The 20450-nt window shown below is 38.0% G+C and overlaps 1 protein-coding gene across 4 annotated transcripts in view; it reads left to right on the top strand.

Annotated features, from left to right (window-relative positions):
• Positions 1-20450, top strand: part of ACER3 (alkaline ceramidase 3) — a 188134-nt gene that overhangs the window by 138446 nt on the left and 29238 nt on the right. For all 4 annotated transcript variants that reach the window (XM_059067786.2, XM_067038439.1, XM_067038438.1 and 1 more), the window contains one exon: positions 7256-7314. In XM_059067786.2, coding sequence (XP_058923769.1) covers positions 7256-7314 — 59 coding nt within the window. The remainder of the gene's footprint in view (positions 1-7255; positions 7315-20450) is intronic.

Raw genomic sequence — 20450 nt, 5'->3', positions numbered from 1 at the left:
CCACGTAAGTTGTGTACATCTGCCAGGGATGAGAGCTAAGTGTATTGGAAGTCACTGTAACATGCAGAAGCTACAGCCCCCCCTTTTTTTCCCCCTACCATTCTTTATAATAGGCATCTTTTATACTGTTCTGATACAGACCCCAAGCCTGCAACCTAGGTGCAGTCTTTCACAACAACAAAAGCAGACACAACATTCCCCATTTATCTTAACTGTTATATTCACAGCTGGAAGACTTGAGGTCATATGCAGCCAGGCTTACATCATCCCAGGCTGGATATTAGTTAACCCTTTACTCAGACCATGATGTCCCCAGGGTCTAGTAGAATGCTCAATACATATTTGTTGGATTCCATTTAGTAGAGAGACCACAAGTAGTAGGCAGGAGTCATAGCAGGGCCAGCCCACCTAAAACATCAGGGGATAGAAAGATTGAAAGTGAAAGTATGGAAAAATATATATACCATGCAAACACTAAGCAAAATAAATATGGTATAGTTATTTTAATATCAGACAAAGTAGACTTTAAGAGGAAAGTATTTCTATTGATAGAGGATTACTTTGTAGTATTAAAAGTATTAAATTCAGAAAATTGTATTAATTTAAAACTTGTATGTACCTTTAATATATATAATACCTCAACATGTATAATGAAAAAAATGACTGAACTAGAAGAAAAAATAGAAAAATCTATAATCTTTGGGGATTTTCATACACAACTCTCAGTAACTCAAGAAGATATAGATTTAAACTCCTTGATTAAAAAACTTGACCTGTAGAGCAAATGTAAAATACTGCACCCAACAATTGCAGAAACACTTTGTTTTTCCACATTTACAAAAATTGACCATATACTTGCTCATACAGTAAGTCTTAACAAATTTCAAAGGACTGTAATCAGAATATAATTTCTGACTGTAATGCAATTATGTTAGAATTTAGGTAATATAATTTTAAATAATATAGATCAAAGAAATATATAAATTTCCAATCATAGAAATGGGAAAATATTTTGAATTGAATCAATGAAAATAAATACATGTTAAAACTTGGGAGACCTTCTGGTGGTCCAGCGGGTAAGACTCCGTGCTTCCAATGCAGGGGGTCCAGGTTTGATCCCTGGTTGGGGAACTAGAACCGGCATGCATGCTGTAACTAAAAGTCCACATGCCACAACTAAGAAGTCCGCATGCTACAACTAAAGATGCCGCATGCCTCAACGAAGATCCCATGTGCAGCAACCAAGACCCAGAGCAGCCAAAATAAATATATATATGTATATAAAAGAATGGCTACATTTAAAAAAAACTTGGATTCAGCAAAATTCATATTTGGAGGGAAATATCTAGCCTTAAAGTGTATGTACCAGGAAAAAAAGGCTAAAAATGGAAAGATATAGCGTATATTTCAAGAAGCGAAAGATAAAAGCAAAAAGGAATACAATAGAGAACAAATATACTATGGGGAGAATCAGCAAAGCCAAAAGTTGCTTCTTTAAACAGACAAGTAAAACTAACATACCCTTGGTGAATTTGATCAAGAGGGGAAAAGGCAAGCACAAACAACATCAGATACGAAGGGACTTCCCTGGTGGCCCAGTGGTTAAGAATCCGTCTTGCAGTGCGGGAGATGCCAGTTCGATCCCTGGTCAGGGAACTAAGATCCCACATGCCACAGGGCAACTAAGCCTGCGCACCACAACTACTGAGGCCATGCATCACAACTAGAGAGCATGCGTGCCACAACTAATCAGCCCATGTGCTCTGCAGCCTGCACACCACAACTAGAGAGCCTGTGCACCTCAACTAATGAGCCCATGCACTGTGAGATCTCACATACCACAGCTAGCGAGCTCGTGCGTTGCAATGAAAGATCCCACGTGACGCAACTAAGACCTGACGCAGCCAAAAAATAAATATTAAAAAAAGAAGAAATGAAAAAGTGATATCACATCAAGTCCTGGCGACATTAAAAAGTTAATTGAATATTATGAACAACTTTATGCCAATAAATTTACATTTTTCATTTTTATTTTTTTGAATGGACAAATTCCTAAAAAAGAAAGTATAACCTGTAGAAACTTACAGAGAATACAAAACCTGAATTGTCCTATAACAATGAAAAGTGGTTCAGTCAGTAGTCAGAAATTTGTGTGCAAGTATGACTTTGCTAGAATGTTTACCACACATTAAAAGAAGAAATAATTCCAGTCTTACACAGATTCTCATAGTGAATAGAACAAAAAGAAGAGATACTCTCCAACTCATGTATGAGGCAAGCAAAACTTTAATACCAGTAATGAGAGTTTGAAAGAGTTAAAATAACAGGCAGAAGTCCTAGGCAAAATATTTCCAAACCAAATCAGCCAATATAAACAAAAATAGAATCAAGCATCATGACTAAATTAGATATATCCCTGGAGTATCAAGTTGGTTAGATTATTAATCAGTATTAGAAAATTATAATAAAAGATTAAAGGACAAAAATTATATGATTATCTCAAGAAAAAGTATTTGATAAAATATATTCATGATTTTTAAAAACGCTTAGCAAACTAGAAATAAAAGCTTCTTAATCTGATAAAGATTATTAAAAAAAATTTTTTTTAATCCTACACTCAATGTAACACTTAGTGATGAACCATTGAAAGCTTTCTCTTTGAGACTGAGCATGAGATAGCAGTACTTGTTACCACCAATTCTATTCATATGGTACTGGGGGAGCAGGCCCACTCAGTTAAGCAAGAAAAAGAAATGAAAATTATTGAATTAAAAAGGGTGAGACAAAACTGTAAATATTCACAAGTGATATACAAATGTATATAGGGAAAACCTAAGGACTCTACAAATAAATTATTAGAAGAGATTTTAAAAAGTAAAGTCACATTATATAAAAGCAGTTTGCAAAAAAATGATTGTATTTATATATAATAGCATCAAACAGGTAGAAAATGACATTTAAAAATTACTACTGGGCTTCCCTGGTGGCGCAGTGGTTGAGAGTCCGCCTGCCGATGTGGTGGACGCGGGTTCGTGCCCCGGTCCGGGAGGATCCCACGTGCTGCGGAGCGGCTGGGCCCGTGAGCCATGGCCGCTGAGCCTGCACGTCCGGAGCCTGTGTTCCTCAACGGGAGAGGCCGCAGCAGTGAGAGGCCCGTGTGCCGAAAAAAAAAAAAAAAAAATTACTACTTATGATAATCATCTAAAAATATTTATGAAGTACCTAGGAGTAAATCTAGCATAAATGTCTAAGACCTATATATGGAAGAAATTATAAAATACATTTACAGACATTAAAGAATACCTAAATAAATAAATAGCTATACCATTATTACAAGACACAGACAACACTAATTTAATCTTAAAATTAAGAATTCAGGGTCATAAAAAGACACCATAAAGAGAGTGAACACATAACACTATAGAGTGGAATAAGATATTCACAACACGTATAATCGAGCAAAGACTAGTATATGTAAAGACCTCCTACAAACCAATAAAAAAAGTAGGAGACCCAGTAGAAAAATGGATGAGACATTTCACAAAAGATTATATCCAAATGGCCAATAAACATACGAAGTGGTATTCAATCTGTATTAGTCATCATGGAAATGAAAATTGAAAATACAATGAAATACCACTACGTACTCAACAGAATGGCTAAAATAAAAAAGACTTTATAGTACCAAGAGCTGACTAGCAAGGCTATTAAGCAACACTCATACACTGCACGTGGGAGTGTTAATCGGTATAACCACCTTGGAAAAGAGTTTGTAAAAACTACTAAACTTGAATTTATGCATACGCTATGATCCAGCAGCTTGGCTCCTAGGCCTATGCCCAGTAGAAATCCCTGAACATGTACACCAAAAATTACACACACACACACACACACACACACATTTTTTAAAACATCTTTATTGGAGTATAATTGCTTTACAATGTTGTGTTAGTTTCTGCTGTATAACAAAGTGAATAAGCTATATGTATACATATATCCCCATAGCTCCTCCCTCTTGCGTCTCCCTCCCACCCTCCCTATCCCACCTCTAGGTGGTCACAAAGCACCGAGCTGATATCCCCGTGTGATGCAACTGCTTCCCACTAGCTATCTATTTTACACTTGGTAGTGTATATATGTCAATGGTACTCTCTCACTTTGTCCCAGCCTACCCTTCCCCCTCCCCATGTCCTCAAGTCCGTTCTCTATGTCTGCATCTTTATTCCTATCCTGCCCCTAGGTTCATCAGAACCATTGGTTTTCTTAGATTCCATATATATGTGTTAGCATATGGTATTTTTTTTTTCCTCTTTCTGACTTACTTCACTGTATGACAGACTCTAGGTCCATCCACCTCACTACAAATAACTCAATTTCATTTCTTTTTATGGCTGAGTAATATTCCATTGTATATGTGTGCCACATCTTTATCCATTCATCTGTCAATGGACATTTAGGTTGCTTCCATGTCCTGGCTATTGTAAATAGTGCTGCAATACATGACTTTTTGAATTATGGTTTTCTCAGGGTATATGCCCAGTAGTGGGATTGCTGGGTCATATGGTAGTTCTGTTTTTAGTTTTTTAAGGAACCTCCATACTGTTCTCCATAGTGGCTATATCAATTTACATTCCCATCAACAGTGCAAGAGGGTTCCCTTTTCTCCACACCCTCTTCAGCACTTATTGTTTGTAGATTTCTTGATGATGCCCATTCTGACCCATGTGAGGTGACACCTCAGTGTGGTTTTGATTTGCATTTCTCTAATGATTAGTAATGTTGAGCATCCTTTCAATCTGTATACCTTCTTTGGAGAAACCTCTGTTTAGATCTTCTGCTCATTTTTGGATTAGGTTGTTTGTTTTTTTGATATTAAGCTTCATGGGCTGTTTGTATCTTTTGGGGATTAATCCTTTGTCAATTGCTTCATTTGCAAATATTTTCTTCCATTCTGAGGGTTGTCTTTTCGTCTTGTTTATGGTTTCCTTTGCCGTGCATAAGTTTTTAAGTTTCATTAGGTCCCATTTGTTTATTTTTCTTTTTATTTCCATTACTCTAGGAGGTGGGTCAAAAAGGATTTTGCTGTGATTTGTGTCAAAGAGTGTTCTTCCTATGTTATATATGTTTATAGCAGGATTATTATAAATAGCTAAAACTTAGACCCCAATGTCCATCAGCAGTAGAATGGATATATAAAATATACATATTTAAATAATGGAATATTAGATAGCAATGAACACTGATATATACCACAGCTCATATAACAAGTTGAATGAGGCTCACAAACACAATACTGAGTAAAAGAAGCTTGACACAAGTATATAAAACAGAGTTCCATTTATATCGAGGTTCAAAACAGGTAAAACTGAACTCTAATGTGAGAAGTTAGCATAGTGGTAAATCTTGGGGAAGAGAAGGGTATAGAACTTGAGAGAGGGGTATGAGGTTGATTTATGGTATTCTGCCAAAGTTCAGTTTTTTGACCTACAAAGTCAAAAATTGCAAAGATATTTGTTTTGTGATAATCCTCAAACGGTGTTTATGTTTTAAGCACTTGGTGTGTGTGTTATATTTTAATTTTTAAAGTTTTTAAAAGTTAAAACAGGAACAAGTAAGTAAGAAAATGACAGACAACCAAATAAAAAAATAGGTTTGAACAATAGATATCAATTGGCCAGTGAACATAATGTACAGTGTTCAACCTGTAATCAGAGAAATATTAAAAACCACATAGAGGGCTTCCCTGGTGGCGCAGTGGTTGAGAATCCGCCTGCCGATGCAGGAGACACGGGTTCGTGCCCTGGTCCGGGAAGATCCCACATGCCGCGGAGCAACTAAGCCCGTGAGCCATGGCCGCTGAGCCTGTGCGTCCGGAGCCTGTGCTCCGCAACGGGAGAGGCCACAACAGTGAGAGGCCCGCATACCGCAAAAAAAAAAAAAAAAACCACATAGACTGACAAAAATTTAGAAGTCTGACTATATCATGTTTTGAGTATGTGGCATAAAAGAAACACTCAGAATACACATTGGTTGGAGTAAAGGATGGTATAACCACTTTGGAAAACAGTTTGACATTTTTAGTAATTTTGATAATAATATATCCTCTGACCCAGTATTTACATTCCTAGGTACATACCCTGGAGAAACTTTTGTATGTATGTATTAGAATATATGGGTAAAAATGTTCATAGCAGTGAAAACTGGAAATAACTTCAAAATGTCCATCAATACAAGAATTGGTAAATAAATTGTGGTATTTATTTATGTGATATCAAAAATGAATGAACTGTGGCTACGTATACAACATAATTGAATCCTAAAAGATAAAACAAAAACAAGTGTATGTAACATTATTCTATTGTAAATTAAAATTTTAAAAACTTATTTAGGAGTGCATATTTAGGACGCGAGTTTAAGTTAGTAAACACGTAAAGAAAAGCAAGAAAATGTGTTTATTTTAAAAGTCAGAAGAGTGTTTTCCTCTAAGGAGTAGGGGAGAGGGTTGGACTGGGAAGAGATAACATGTGTCTTGACCTGAATGGTACTTTCCCAGTTATTGGCTTTATAAATATTTAAGTTATACATTTATATTCTATGCAGTTTTCTTATATTTAATATTTCACACTTTTAAAAGTTAAAATTTCCCACTAGATTCAGGTTTCCAGGTAATAGTACCTATCCAGTGCTCAGTATAGAAGAGAAAGAGGTTAGTTGTTGGAGCCAAGTCTGGGAAGATGTGGGAGCATATAGAATAAAGAACACAGGGGAGTAGATTAACCTCAGTCAAGAAGAAATGGCCACCTCTTTCTTTAGAAACTAGGAATGGGAGAAAGAATGCAGGGAGAGGATGCATATGAATGCAGAAACACTTGGGAGGAGAGTTTAAAAGAGTTCAGATTTATAAAATGGGAAGTAGAATCATTTGCTGAAAGTGAAGCTAACAAGAAGGAAAGGATCTCTAGGGAATATGAGGCAAAAATACAGCATTTGTTCAGGTTTTAGCAGATATTTAAAATTTCATGTAACCAGAATTAAAATTGACATGAGACTTCTGATATTGATAATTCACAAGAAGGCTCTTTCCTCAAAGGTTAGTATAACTCTTCATTATATAATTATACATCTGTTCTTTAAAATGTAATGAAAGATAATAAATGTTTACATTTAACCGGGAGGACTATTTTTGTAGGCAAAATATACTTCCTTTGCCAAAGAATCATGATTTTACTAACTTCATTTTCCCTTTCTTCTTCAGGTCATGTATGGAATGTTGGTCTTCACATTAGTAGTTCGATCTATTTATATTGTTACATGGTAAGTAGTTTGGATCATCAAAAGAGTACACTTAGGTGGTAAATCTGTAGCCTAAACTGAAATAGCACATAAAACCCAACTCCAGAAGGTATACTGATAGAAAACTTATAACCCAACATTTATTATGGTATATTGCAAGAAATACTAATTCTTTAAGTAAGTTGTTAATAGACATCACGTGAAACCAAGAGTTCTAAAATTAAAGAAATTTGAGGAAAGCTGTGTGTGATGGCCTCCTTTTGAATATTTATAATGTACATGAGTTTATTAAAGGCCTTGAAAAATCCTACAGTAGAAAAGAAAATAATTGTTTTTGTGTTTCTCAAACTACTTAACTAAGGAACCCTTTTTGCAGAACACTTCTCAAGGAAGACTATTAGTGTCACAGAGAAACAGTATACCAGAAAGATCATTTAGGAAATAGGCATAATATTTATACAGTTCATGAAAAATAAAATAAGAAATATTTCATGTGAGTACCTGACATAGGACCTGGCCACATAACAGATGCTCAGTAAGTACATAATATGATTTATGGGTTTGTTCCTGTTTTTTTCTTTTTTAATTAAACTTTTTGTTTTGAGATAATTGTAGAAGCACATGCATTTGTAAGAAATAATAGAGATTGTCTGTACCCTTTACCAGTTTCCTCTAGTGATAATATCTTGCAAAACTATAGTACCATGTCATAACCAGGATTTGACACTGACAGAGTCAAGATACAGAACAATTCTATCACTACAAGGATCCCTGTGTGGTCTTTCTGTAGCCACACCCAATTGCCTCCTACCCCATTCCCTTACCCCCTGTGCTTATTAACCCCTAGCAACTACTAATCTCCCCTTCATTTCTCCAATTTTTCATTTTCAGAGTGTTATATAAATGGAATCACAGTATATATAACCATTGGGATTGGCCTTTTGCACTCAGCATAATTCACTAGAGATTAATACAAGTTGTTGAGTGTATCAGTAGTTCACCCTTTCTATTGTGAGTAGTATTCCATGATATGGATGTACCACAGTTTAATCATTCACCTGTTGAATAACATCTGGATTTCCAGTTTTTTATTTCTAGTTTTTTACTATTACGAATAAAGCTGCTATGAATATTTGTTTACAGGTTTTTATGTGAGTATAAGTTTTCATTTCTCGGGAATAAATGCCCAGAGTGGAATTGCTAGGTTGTATGATAATCATATGTTTAATTCTTTTTAAAACTTTCAGACTGTTTTTTAAAAAATTAATTTATTTTTGGCTGCGTTGAGTCTTCGTTGCTGCATGTGGGCTTTCTCTAATTGTGGCGAGCAGGGGCTACTCTTCATTGTGGTATGCAGGCTTCTCATTGCGATGGCATCTCTTGTGGAGCACGGGCTCTAGGGCACACAGGCTTCAGTAGTTGTGGCTTGCGGGCTCTAGAGCACAGGCTCAGTAGTTGTGGTGCACGGGCTTAGTTGCTCTGCGGCATGTGGGATATTCCCAGCCCAGGGCTCAAACCTGTGTCCCCTGCATTGGCAGGTGGATTCTCAACCACTGCACCACCAGGAAAGCCCAACTTCCAAACTGTTTTCCAGAGTGGCTCTACCATTTTACATTCCCGCCAGCAGTGTATGTGTGATCCAGTTTCTCTGCATCCTTGACAACATTTGGTGTTGTCACTATCTTTATTTTAGTCATTCTTACAGATATGTACTGATATCTCATTGTGGTTTTAATTCTTGTTTGCCTAGTGGCTAATGATGTTGAACATATTTTCATGTGCTTATTTACCATCTGTATATCCTCTTTGGTGAAACGTCTGTTCATGTCTTTGCCCATTTTCTAATGGGATTGTTTCTCTTTTTTTTATTTGAGTTTTGAGCATTCTTTACATATTCTAGATACTCTTCATCAAATATGTGGCTCACAAATATTTTCTCACAGTCTGTACCTTGTCTTTCATGCTGTTCACAGGGCCTTTCACAGAGCAAAAGTTTTTAATTTTGATGGAGTCAGTTTATCAATTTTCCTTTTACATATCATGCTTGGGCATCCAGGCTAAGGACTCAATGCCTAACCCTAGGTTTTCTGTTTTTTTACCTAAAGTTTTGTATAGTTTTACATTTAAGTTTATGATTTATTTTGAGTTAATTTTTATGTAAGGGTTAAGGAGTAGGTTGAGGTCCATTTTTTAACCTACAGAGGTCCAACTACTCCAGGACCACTGGTTGAAAAGGCTGTTTCTTCACTGAATTGCTTTTGCACCTTTCTCAAAAATTATTTGGGTATATTTGTGTGGATGTATTTTTGAGTTTTTTTATTCTGTTCCATTCATTTAGGTGTCTATCCCTCTACCAATCCTACTTTCTGATAATTGATTAGTCTACCTATAAAATACCTCTTCAAATCATATAGATTGATTCCTCTCACTTCTTTTTCAAAACTGTTTTTGCTGTTTGGGTTCCTTTGCCTTTATGTATAAATTTTAGAATAATAATGTCTATATTTAAAATCTTATTGGCATTTTGATAGGAATTGCATTAAACCTGCATATCAATTTGTGAAGAATTGACATCTTTACTATGTTGAGTGTTCCAGTATATGAACACTGTGTGTCTTCTGTGTCTCTCCATTTATTTAGGTCATCTTTGATTTCTTCCATTAGCATTTTGGAGTTTTGATTTTCTTTTTTTTAATTTTTGAATTTTATTTTATTTTGTTACACAGCAGGTTCTTATTAGTCATCCATTTGATACACATCAGTGTATACATGTCAATCCCAATCTCTCAATTCATCACACCAACACCACCACCATCCCCGCCGCTTTCCCCACTTGGTGCCATACGTTTGTTCTCTGCATATCATATGTAGAGAACAAATTTCTGCCCTGCAAAAGGGTTCATCTTTACCATTTTTCTAGGTTCCACATATATGCATTAATATACCATATTTGTTTTTCTCTTTCTGACTTACTTCACTCTGTGACAGTCTCTAGATCAATCCACATCTCTACAATTGACCCAATTTCGTTCCTTTTTATGGCTGAGTAATATTCCATTGTATATATGTACCATATCTTCTTTATGCATTCGTCTGTTGATGGGCATTTAGGTTGGTTCTATGACCTGGTTATTGTAAATAGTGCTGCACTGAACATTGGGGTGCACATGTCTTTTTGAATTATGGTTTTCTCTGGGTATATGCCAAGTAGTGGGATTACTGGGTTATATGGGGATTCTATTTTTAGTTTTTTAAGGAATCTCCACACTGTTCTCCATAGTGGCTGTATCAATTTATATTCCCACCAACAGTGCAAGAGGATTTCCTTTTCTCCACACCCTCTCCAGCATTTGTTGTTTGTAGATTTTCTGATGATGCCCATTCTAACTGGTGTGAGGTGATATCTCATTGTAGTTTTGATTTGCATTTCTCTAATAATTAGTGATGTTGAGCAGCTTTTTATGTGCTTCTTGGCCATCTGTATGTCTTCTTTGGAGGAATGTCTATTTAGGTCTTCTGCCCATTTTTGGATTGGGTTGTTTGTTTTTTTTAATATTGAGCTGCATGAGCTGTTTATATATTTTGGAGAGTAATCCTTTGTCCGTTGATTCGTTTGCAAATATTTTCTCTCATTCTGACGGTTGTTTTTTCGTCTTCTTTGTAGTTTCCTTTGCTTTGCAAAAGCTTTTAAGTTTCATTAGGTTCCATTTGTTTATGTTTCTTTTTATTTCCATTACTCTAGGAGGTGGATCAAAAAAGGTCTTGCTGTGATTTCTGTCAAAGAGTGTTCTTCCTGTGTTTTCCTCTAAGAGTTTTATAGTGTCCAGTCTTACATTTAGGTCTCTAATCCATTTTGAGTCTATTTTTGTGTATGGTGTTAGGGAGTGTTCTAATTTCATTCTTTTACATGTAGCTGTCCAGTTTTCCCAGCACCACTTATTGAAGAGACTGTCTTTTCTCCTTTGTATATCCTTGCCTCCTTTGTCATAGATTAGTTGACCATAGGTGCATGGGTTTATCTCTGGGCTTTCTATCCTGTTCCATTGATCTATATTTCTGGTTTTGTGCCAGTACCATATTGTCTTGATGACTGTAGCTTTGTAGTATAGTCTGAAGTCAGGGAATCTGATTCCTCCAGCTCCGTTTTTTTCCCTTAAGTCTGCTTTGGCTATTCGGGGTCTTTTGTGTCTCCATACAAATTTTAAGATTTTTTTGTTCTAGTTCTGTAAAGCGTGCCATTGGTAATTTGATAGGGATTGAATTGAACCTGTAGATTGCTTTGGGTAATATAGTCATTTTTGCAATATTGATTCTTCCAATCCAAGAATATGGTATATCTCTCCATCTGTTTGTATCATCTTTAATTTCTTTCATCAGTGTCTTATAGTTTTCTGCATACAGGTCTTTTGTCTCCCTAGGTAGGGTTTATTCCTAGGTATTTTATTCTTTTTGTTGCAGTGGTGAATGAGAGTGTTTCCTTAATTTCCCTTTCAGATTTTTCATCATTAGTGTATAGGAATGCAAGAGATTTCTGTGCATTAATTTTGTATCCTGCAACTTTACCAAAGTCATTGATTAGCTGTAGTAGTTTTCTGGTGGCATCTTTAGGATTCTGTATGTATAGTATCATGTCATCTGCAAACAGTGACAGTTTTACTTCTTCTTTTCTAATTTGTATTCCTTTTATTTCTTTTTCTTCTCTGATTGCCATGGCTAGGACTTCCAAAACTATGTTGAATGATAGTGGTGAGAGTGGACATCCTTGTCTTGTTCCTGATCTTAGAGGAAATGCTTTCAGTTTTTCACCATTGAGAATGATGTTTGCTGTGGGTTTGTCGTATATGGCCTTTATTACGTTGAGGTAGGTTCCCTCTATGCCCACTTTCTGGAGAGTTTTTATCGTAAGTAGGTGTTGGATTTTGTCAAAAGCTTTTTCTGCATCTATTGAGATGATCATATGGTTTTTCTTCTTCAGTTTGTTAATATGGTGTATCACATTGATTGATTTGCATATAATGAAGAATCCTTGCATCCCTGGAATAAATCCCACTTGATCATGGTGTATGATCCTTTTAATGTGTTGTTGGATTCTGTTTGCTAGTATTTTGTTGATGATTTTTACATCTGTATTCATCAGTGATATTGGTCTGTAATTTTCTTTTTTTGTGACATCTTTGTCTGGTTTGGGTATCAGGGTGATGGTGGCCTCATAGAATGTGTTTGGGCGTGTTCCTTGCTCTGCAATTTTTTGGAAGAGTTTGAGAAGGATGTGTGTTAGCTCTTCTCTAAATGTTTGATAGAATTCACCTGTGAAGCCATCTGGTCCTGGACTTTTGTTTGTTGCAAGATTTTTAATTACAGTTTCAATTTCATTACTTGTGATTGGTCTGTTCATATTTTCTATTTCTTCCTTGTTCAGTCTTGAAAGGTTAAACCTTTCTAAGATTTTTTTCCATTTCTTCCATGTTGTCCATTTTATTGGCATAAAGTTGCTTGTGGTAGTCTCTTAGGATGCTGTGTGTATTTCTGTGGTGTCTGTTGTAACTTTTCCTCTTTCATTTCTAATTTTATTGATTTGAGTCCTCTCCCTCTTTTTCTTGATGAGTCTGGCTGTTGGTTTATCAATTTTGCTTGTCTTCTCAAAGAACCAGCTTTTAGTTTTATTGATCTTTGCTATTGTTTTCTTTGTTTCTATTTCATTTATTTCTGCTCTGATCTTTATGATTTATTTCCTTCTGCTAACTTTGGGTTTTATTTGTTCTTCTTTCTCTAGTTCCTTTAGGTGTAATGTTAGATTGTTTATTTGAGATTTTTCTTGAGGTACGCTTGTATAGCTTTAAACTTCCCTCTTAGAACTGCTTTTGCCACATACCATAGGTTTTGGATCATCGTGTTTTCATTGCCATTTGTCTCTAGGTATTTTTTGATTTCCTCTTTGATTTCTTCAGTGATCTCTTGGTTATTTAGTAACGTATTGTTTAGCCTCCGTGTGTTTTTGTTTTTTACATATTTTTCCCAGTAATTGATTTCTAATCTCATAGTGTTGTGGTCAGAAAAGATGCTTGATACGATTTCAATTTTCTTAAATTTACTACGGCTTGATTTGTGTCCCAAGATGTGATGTATCCTGGAGAATGTTCTGTGCGCACTTGAGAAGAAAGTGTAATCTGCTGTTTTCTGTTGGAATGTCCCATAAATATCAATTAAATCTGTCTGGTCTGTTGTGTCATTTAATGCTTGTATTTCCTTATTTATTTTCTGTTTGCATGATCTGTCCATTGGTCTAAGTGAGGTGTTAAAGTCCACCACTATTACTGTGTTACTGTCTATTTCCTCTTTTATAGCTGTTAGCAGTTGCCTTATGTATTGATGTGCTTCTGTGTTGGTTGCATATATATTTATAATTGTAATATCTTCTTGGATTGATCCCTTGATCATTATGTAGTGTCCTTCCTCGTCTCTTGTAACATTCTTTATTTTAAAGTCTGTTTTATCTGATATGAGTATTGCTACTCCAGCTTTCTTTTGATTTCCATTTGCATGGACTATCTTTTTCCATCCCCTTACTTTAGGTCTGTATGTGTCCGTAGGTCTGAAGTGGGTCTCTTGTAGACAGCATATATATGGGTCTTGTTTTATTATCCATTCAGCAAGCCTGTGTCTTTTAGTTGGAGCATTTAATCCATTCACGTTTAAGGTAATTATTGATATGTATGTTCCTATTACCATTTTCTTAATTGTTTGGGGTTTGTTTTTGTAGGTCCTTGTCTTGTGTTTCCTACTTAGAGAAGTTCCTTTAGCATTTGTTGTAGAGCTGGTTTGGTGGTGCTGAATTCTCTTAGCTTTTGCTTGCCTGTAAAGCTTTTGATTTCTCCATGGAATCCGAATGAGATCCTTGCTGGGTAGAGTAATCTTGGTTGTAGGTTCTTCGCTTTCATCACTTTAAGTATATCATGCCACTCCCATCTGGCTTGTAAAGTTTCTGCTGAGAAATGAGCTGCTAACCTTATGGGGGTTCCCTTGTATGTTATTTGTCGTTTTTCCCTTGCTGCTTTCAATAATTTTTCTTTGTGTTTCATTTTTGCCAATTTGATTACTGTGTGTCTTGGTGTGTTTCTCCTTGGGTTTATCCTGTATGGGACTCTCTGCACTTCCTGGACTTGGGTGGCTATTTCCTTTCCCATGTTAGGGAAGTTTTCGACAATAATCTCTTCAAATATTTTCTCGGGTCCTTTCTATCTCTCTTGTCCTTCTGGGACCCCTATAATGCGAATGTTGTTGTGTTCAATGTTGTCCCAGAGGTCTCTAGGCTGTCTTCATTTCTTTTCATTCTTTTTTCTTTATTCTGTTCTGCAGTAGTGAATTCCACCATTCTATCTCCCAGGTCACTTATCTGTTCTTCTGCTTCAGTTATTCTGCTATTGATTCCTTCTAGTGTATTTTTCATTTCATTTATTGTATTGTTCATCTCTGTTTGTTTGTTCTTTAATTCTTCTAGATCTTTGTTAAACATTTCTTGCATCATCTCGATCTTTACCTCCATCCTTTTTCCAAGGTCCTGGATCATCTTCACTATCATCATTCTGAATTCTTTTTCTGGAAGGTTGCCTATCTCCACCTCATTTAGTTGTTTTTCTGGGGTTTTATCTTGTTCTTTCATCTGGAACATAGCCGTCTGCCTTTCCATCTTTTTTAACTTTCTGTGAACATGGTTTTTTTTCCACAGGCTGCAGGATTCTAGTTTTTGCTTCTGCTGCCTGCCCTCTGGTGGATGACGCTATCTAAGAGGCTTGTGCAAGTTTCCTGATGGGGGGGACTGTTGGTGGGTAGAGCTGGCTGTTGCTCTGGTGGGCAGAGCTCAGTAAAACTTTAATCCACTTGTCTGCTGATGGGTGGGGCTGGGTTCCCTCCCTGTTGGTTTTTTGGCCTGAGGCGACCCAACCCTGGAGCCTACCCAGGCTCTTCGGTGGGGCTAATGGCAGACTCTGGGAGGGCTTAGGCCAAGGAGTGCTTCCCAGAACTTCTGCTGCCAGTGTCATTGTCCTCTCGGTGAGACAAAGCCACCCCCCGCCTCTGCTGGAGACCCTCCAACACTAGCAGGTAGGTCTGGTTCAGTCTCTATGGGGTCACTGCTCCTTCCCCTGGGTCCCGATGCGCACACTACTTTGTGCCCTCCAAGAGTGGAGTCTCGGGCTTCCCTGGTGGCGCAGTGGTTGAGAATCCGCCTGCCGATGCAGGGGACACGGGTTCGTGCCCCGGCCCTGGAAGATCCCACATGCCGCGGAGCAGCTGGGTCCGTGAGCCATGGCCACTGAGCCTGCGCGTCCGGAGCCTGTGCTCCGCAACGGGAGAGGCCACAACAGTGAGAGGCCCGCGTACCACAAAAAAAAAAAAAAAAAAAAGAGTGGAGTCTCTGTTTCACCCAGTCCTGTCAACGTCCTGCAATCAAATCCCACTAGCCTTCAAAGTCTAATTCTGTAGGAATTCATCCTCCCATTGCCAGACCCCCAAGTTTGGAAGCCTGACGTGGGGCCCAGAACCTTCACTCCATCAGGTGGATTTCTGTGGTGTGAGTGTTCTCCAGTTTTTGAGTCACCCACCCAGCAGTTATGGGATTTTATTTTATTGTGTTTGCACCCCTCCTCCTGTCTCATTGTGACTTCTCCTTTGTCTTTGGATGTGGGATACCTTTTTTGGTGAGTTCCAGTGTCTTCCTGTTGATGATTGTTCAGCAGTTAGTTGTGATTCTGGTGTTCTTGCAAGAGGGAGTGAGAGCATGTACTTCCTTCTATTCCGCCATCTTGAATCAATCTCCAGAGACTTCTGCTAGGAAAACCACTGACTTGGTACTGAGAAGGAAGCAAACTAAACTTTGATTTTTTTTTAAGCAATTGTAAATGATATTGTATTTTAAAATTTTGGTATGCACACATTTATTGCTATTATATAGAAACACAGCATATTAATAACGGTACCAGAGAGATCAAGATGGCAAAGTAGAAGGACATGAAGCTCACCTCCTCCCACAAATACATATAAAATACACCTACATGTGGAACATTGCTCACAGAATAAGTACTGAACACTGGCAAAAGATCTCATACAACAAGAGCTGCAAGAAACAGCACCATGTAACTGGGCAGGATGAAATCGAAAAAAAAAAGGAATTGGGGTTCAACCTATACCCTGGGAGGGTGCTGTGAAACAGGAGAGGTTCCCTCACCCTGGGAACCCCCATTGCTGGCTGGAAGATTAGCCAGGGCAGAAAGGGAGTGTCAGAGGTTCAGAGGAGAGTGCAGCAACTGGCTTGCGGCAGGCAGAATGGAGAGAGACCAGCATAGTCATGGCCGCCTTGCTGCACTCCCCAGTCTGCGACATGCATCTGCTGGTGTGTACAGGGGCTGGGTGCTGAAACTTGGGCTTCAGAGGACAAACCTGGGGAGAGGACTGAGGTTGGCTCTGCGGAGACAGCCCAAAGAGACTGGAGTGTGGCCCAGGCCACAACTTGGGGTATGCACAGGACTGAGCCCAGGTATGACATAGAAGCCCCATTGTTAATGCACACGCAAAGGGAGGGATGAGCCCCTGCCACAGCAGCCTCATTTTCCTCATTGCTCACAGCAGGCATAGCTCCACCTCTACAAGCTCTGGGAGCTTGCAAGTCCTGACCGTTGCCCACACTCAGAGGCACGGCTGAAATCTGGGCTTGCAGCTTTGCGACTGATGGATTTACAACACTGGTGCCTTTATTAGCTCAGGGCCTTCTGGACATCTCAGTGGATTACTGGTGCTCCTGAGCCTTGGGTCGGTTCAGATTTAGCACCAGTTGGCTTTGCGGGCCTGTGCACACAGAGGCAGGCCAGGGTCTGTGCTGATTCCATAGCTCCCATGGCAGGTCCAGGTGCATGACTGGCAGGTCCCTATGTCTGACTTCGGCAGATCTGTGCCAGCAGCTTTGTGATCACAGCAGCTGAGGGACATTCAGGCCGATTGCCTGCATTCCCTGGACTGAGATGGGGCCGAAGGCAGTACCAACAACAGTGTACTTTGTGAGTGTGCACAACCGGTGACAGGTGACACCACAGAGCTCACTTTCTGGTGGACAGCTCCTGCGGAGGAATACTTACAGATCCTCTTCCAGTGGAAGTGCTCCAGTTCCACCTACAAAACACTGCACTTAAGAATTGGATCTGGGGGCTTCTACTCCAACAGCTGGGGAGCAGATCCTGCCCCTGACAGGGCTGTGACAGCCACAGAGCAAAGAGGAGGCCCCACTCAATATCCAGTATGGGCTCTGGTCACCACAACACCAGTCACACCCCCTATCAACGGGATAATGGCCAGCACATGCTAAGGAAAGAGACAGCAGGCATCCATACTAAAAACAGCCCTCACACCAAAAATATTAGACTCATGCAGGCTCCACAGGAATTCTTCCACATAAAAACTGCCCTTAAAGACCACAGTAGATGACTGTTTCTCCTAAATTCATAGAGTCAGAGAAATATAAGTAAAAAGAACCAGAGGAAATAGTCCCAATTAAAAGAATGGGAGAAATCCCCTGAAAGAACAATGAAACAGACCTCTCCAGTGTACTAGATCCCACATTCAAAAGGGAGGTAATAAAAATACTGAAGGAATTAAGAAAGGTTATTGACAGAAATACAGATCACTATAACATGGAACTAGAAACTATAAAGAGGAGCCAATTAAAACTAGAAAACTCATTTGCTGAGATGAAAGCCAAGCTGAAAGCAATAAATAGAAAACTGAATAATGCAGAAGAACGAACAAGTGATCTAAAAGATAGAATAATGGAAATCACCCAATCAGAACAGCAGACGTAAAGACAAATGAAAAAAAATCAAAGCAATATATGAGACCTATTAGATAACATAAAGTGAGCCAATCTATGCATAGTAGGAATCCCAGAAGGAGAAGAAAGAGAAAAGAGGATTGAAAGTATATTTGAAGAAATTATGACTGAAAACTTCCTAAACGTAAAGAAGGAAACAGATATCCAGATACAGGAAGCCCAGACAAGATGAACCTGAACAGACCCACACCAAGACATGTTATAACTAAAATGGCAAAAGCTAAAGCTAAAGAGAAGATTCTAAAGGTAGCAAGAGAAAAACAAAGAGTTAGTTACAAGGGAACCCCCATAAGGCTATTAGCTGATTTCTCTACAGAAACACTGCAGGCCAGAAGGGAGTGGCAATATATATTCAAAAAAGCCTGCAATCTGGGATCCTCTACACAGCAAGATTATTATTTAGAATAGAAGGATAAAGAATTTCTCAGACAAGCAAAAACTAAAGGAATATAGCAATACTAAACCTAACCTGAAAGAAATATTGAAAGGTCTTTTCTAAATAGAAAAGAGGTAGGGAATTCCTTGGCAGTCCAGTGGTTAGGACTCAGCACTTTTACTGTCAGGGCCCAGGTTCAATCCCTGCTCAGAGAACTAAGATCCTGCAAACTGCGCAGTGCAGCATAATTAAATACATACATACATACATACGTAGAAAAGAAGCAAGAATCTATAGGAAAGAGAAAAATCACAATTGGAAAATAAATCCCTTAAATAAGGCAGTGCGTAGATTAAAAAAAAACTTTTGGGGCTTCCCTGGTAGCACAGTGGTTGAGAGTCCGCCTGCCGATGCAGGTGACACGGGATCATGCCCCAGTCCGGGAAGATCCTACATGCCACAGAGTGGCTGGGCCTGTGAGCCATGGCCACTGAGCCTGTGCGTCCAGAGCCTGTGCGTCCGGAGCCTGTGCTCCACAACAGGAGAGGCCACAACAGTGAGAGGCCTGCGTATCGCAAAAAAAAAAAACCCAAACTTTTTTGTGTGCAAGCAACGGTAACTATGATGAACAGCAAAAGTATAAACATGAAGATGTTAGAGAGGACATCAAAATCATAAAATGTCGGTGGGGGGAGTAAGAAAATGTAGGGGCTGTTTTTAGAGTGTGTTTGAGCCTATATGACTACCAGTCTAAAGCAAGTAGTTATAGTAATGGGTTAACATACTTGAAAAACAGGGTAACCACAAATCAAAAACATATAGTTGATTCACAAAAACCAAAAAATAGAGAACTCAAGCATAGTGCAAAAGAAAAATTTCAAACTACAAAACGAAAAACAGAAAAAGAAAGGAACAAAGAAGAAATACAAAATCCACTGGAAAACAAGGTTTAAAGTGGAAAGAAATACATATATATCAATAATTACCTTAAATATCAATGGACTAAATGCTCCAATCAAAAGACAAGAGAGTGGCAGACTGGATAACAAAACAAGAGCCTACAATGTGCTGCCTACACATAGATTGAAAAGTGAGGGGATGGAAAAAGATATTTCATGCAAATGGAAATGACAAGAAAGTGAGACTTGCAATACTCATATCAGACAAAATAGACTTTAAAGCAAAGGTTATAAAGAAAGATAAAGAAGGACACTATATAATGATAAAAGGATCAATACAGGAAGAGGATTTTACACTCATCATCATATATGCACCTAATATAGAAGCACCCAAATATATAAAACAAATACTAGCAGACATAAAGGGAGAAATTGATGGGAATACAATAATAGTAGGAGACTCTAACACCCCACTGACATCAGTGGACAGATCTTCCAGACAGAAAATAAGCAAGGCAACAGAGATCCTAAATGACACATTAGAAAAGTTAGACTTAATTGATATTTTAATTTTGATATTATGACATTACATCCAAAAAACCCAAAATACGCATTCTCTTCAAGTGCACATGGAACATTCTCTAGGATAGACCACATACTAGGACACAGAACAAGCCTCAACAAATTCAAGAGGACAAATTATTTCAAGCATATTTTATGACTACAACAGCATGAAACTAGCAATCAACCATAGAAAGAGAAACAAGAAAAAAATCATTACTAAACAACATGCTATTAAAAAACCAGTGGATCAACTTGAAATCAAAGAAGAAATTTAAAAATACCTTGAGACAAATGACAATGAAAACACAACCATACAAAAATCTGTGGGATGCAACAAAAGCAATCCTAAGAGGGAGGTTCATAGTAATATAGGCTTTCCTCAAATAATAAGAAAAATCTCAAACAACCTAACTTACCACCTAAAAGATTTAGAAAAAGAAGA

Source organism: Kogia breviceps, chromosome 7 (assembly GCF_026419965.1).
Source record: "Kogia breviceps isolate mKogBre1 chromosome 7, mKogBre1 haplotype 1, whole genome shotgun sequence".
Lineage (NCBI taxonomy): Eukaryota > Metazoa > Chordata > Mammalia > Artiodactyla > Physeteridae > Kogia > Kogia breviceps.
The sequence above is the reverse complement of the archived record's forward strand: the minus strand, read 5'-3'. Positions and strand labels throughout refer to the sequence as shown.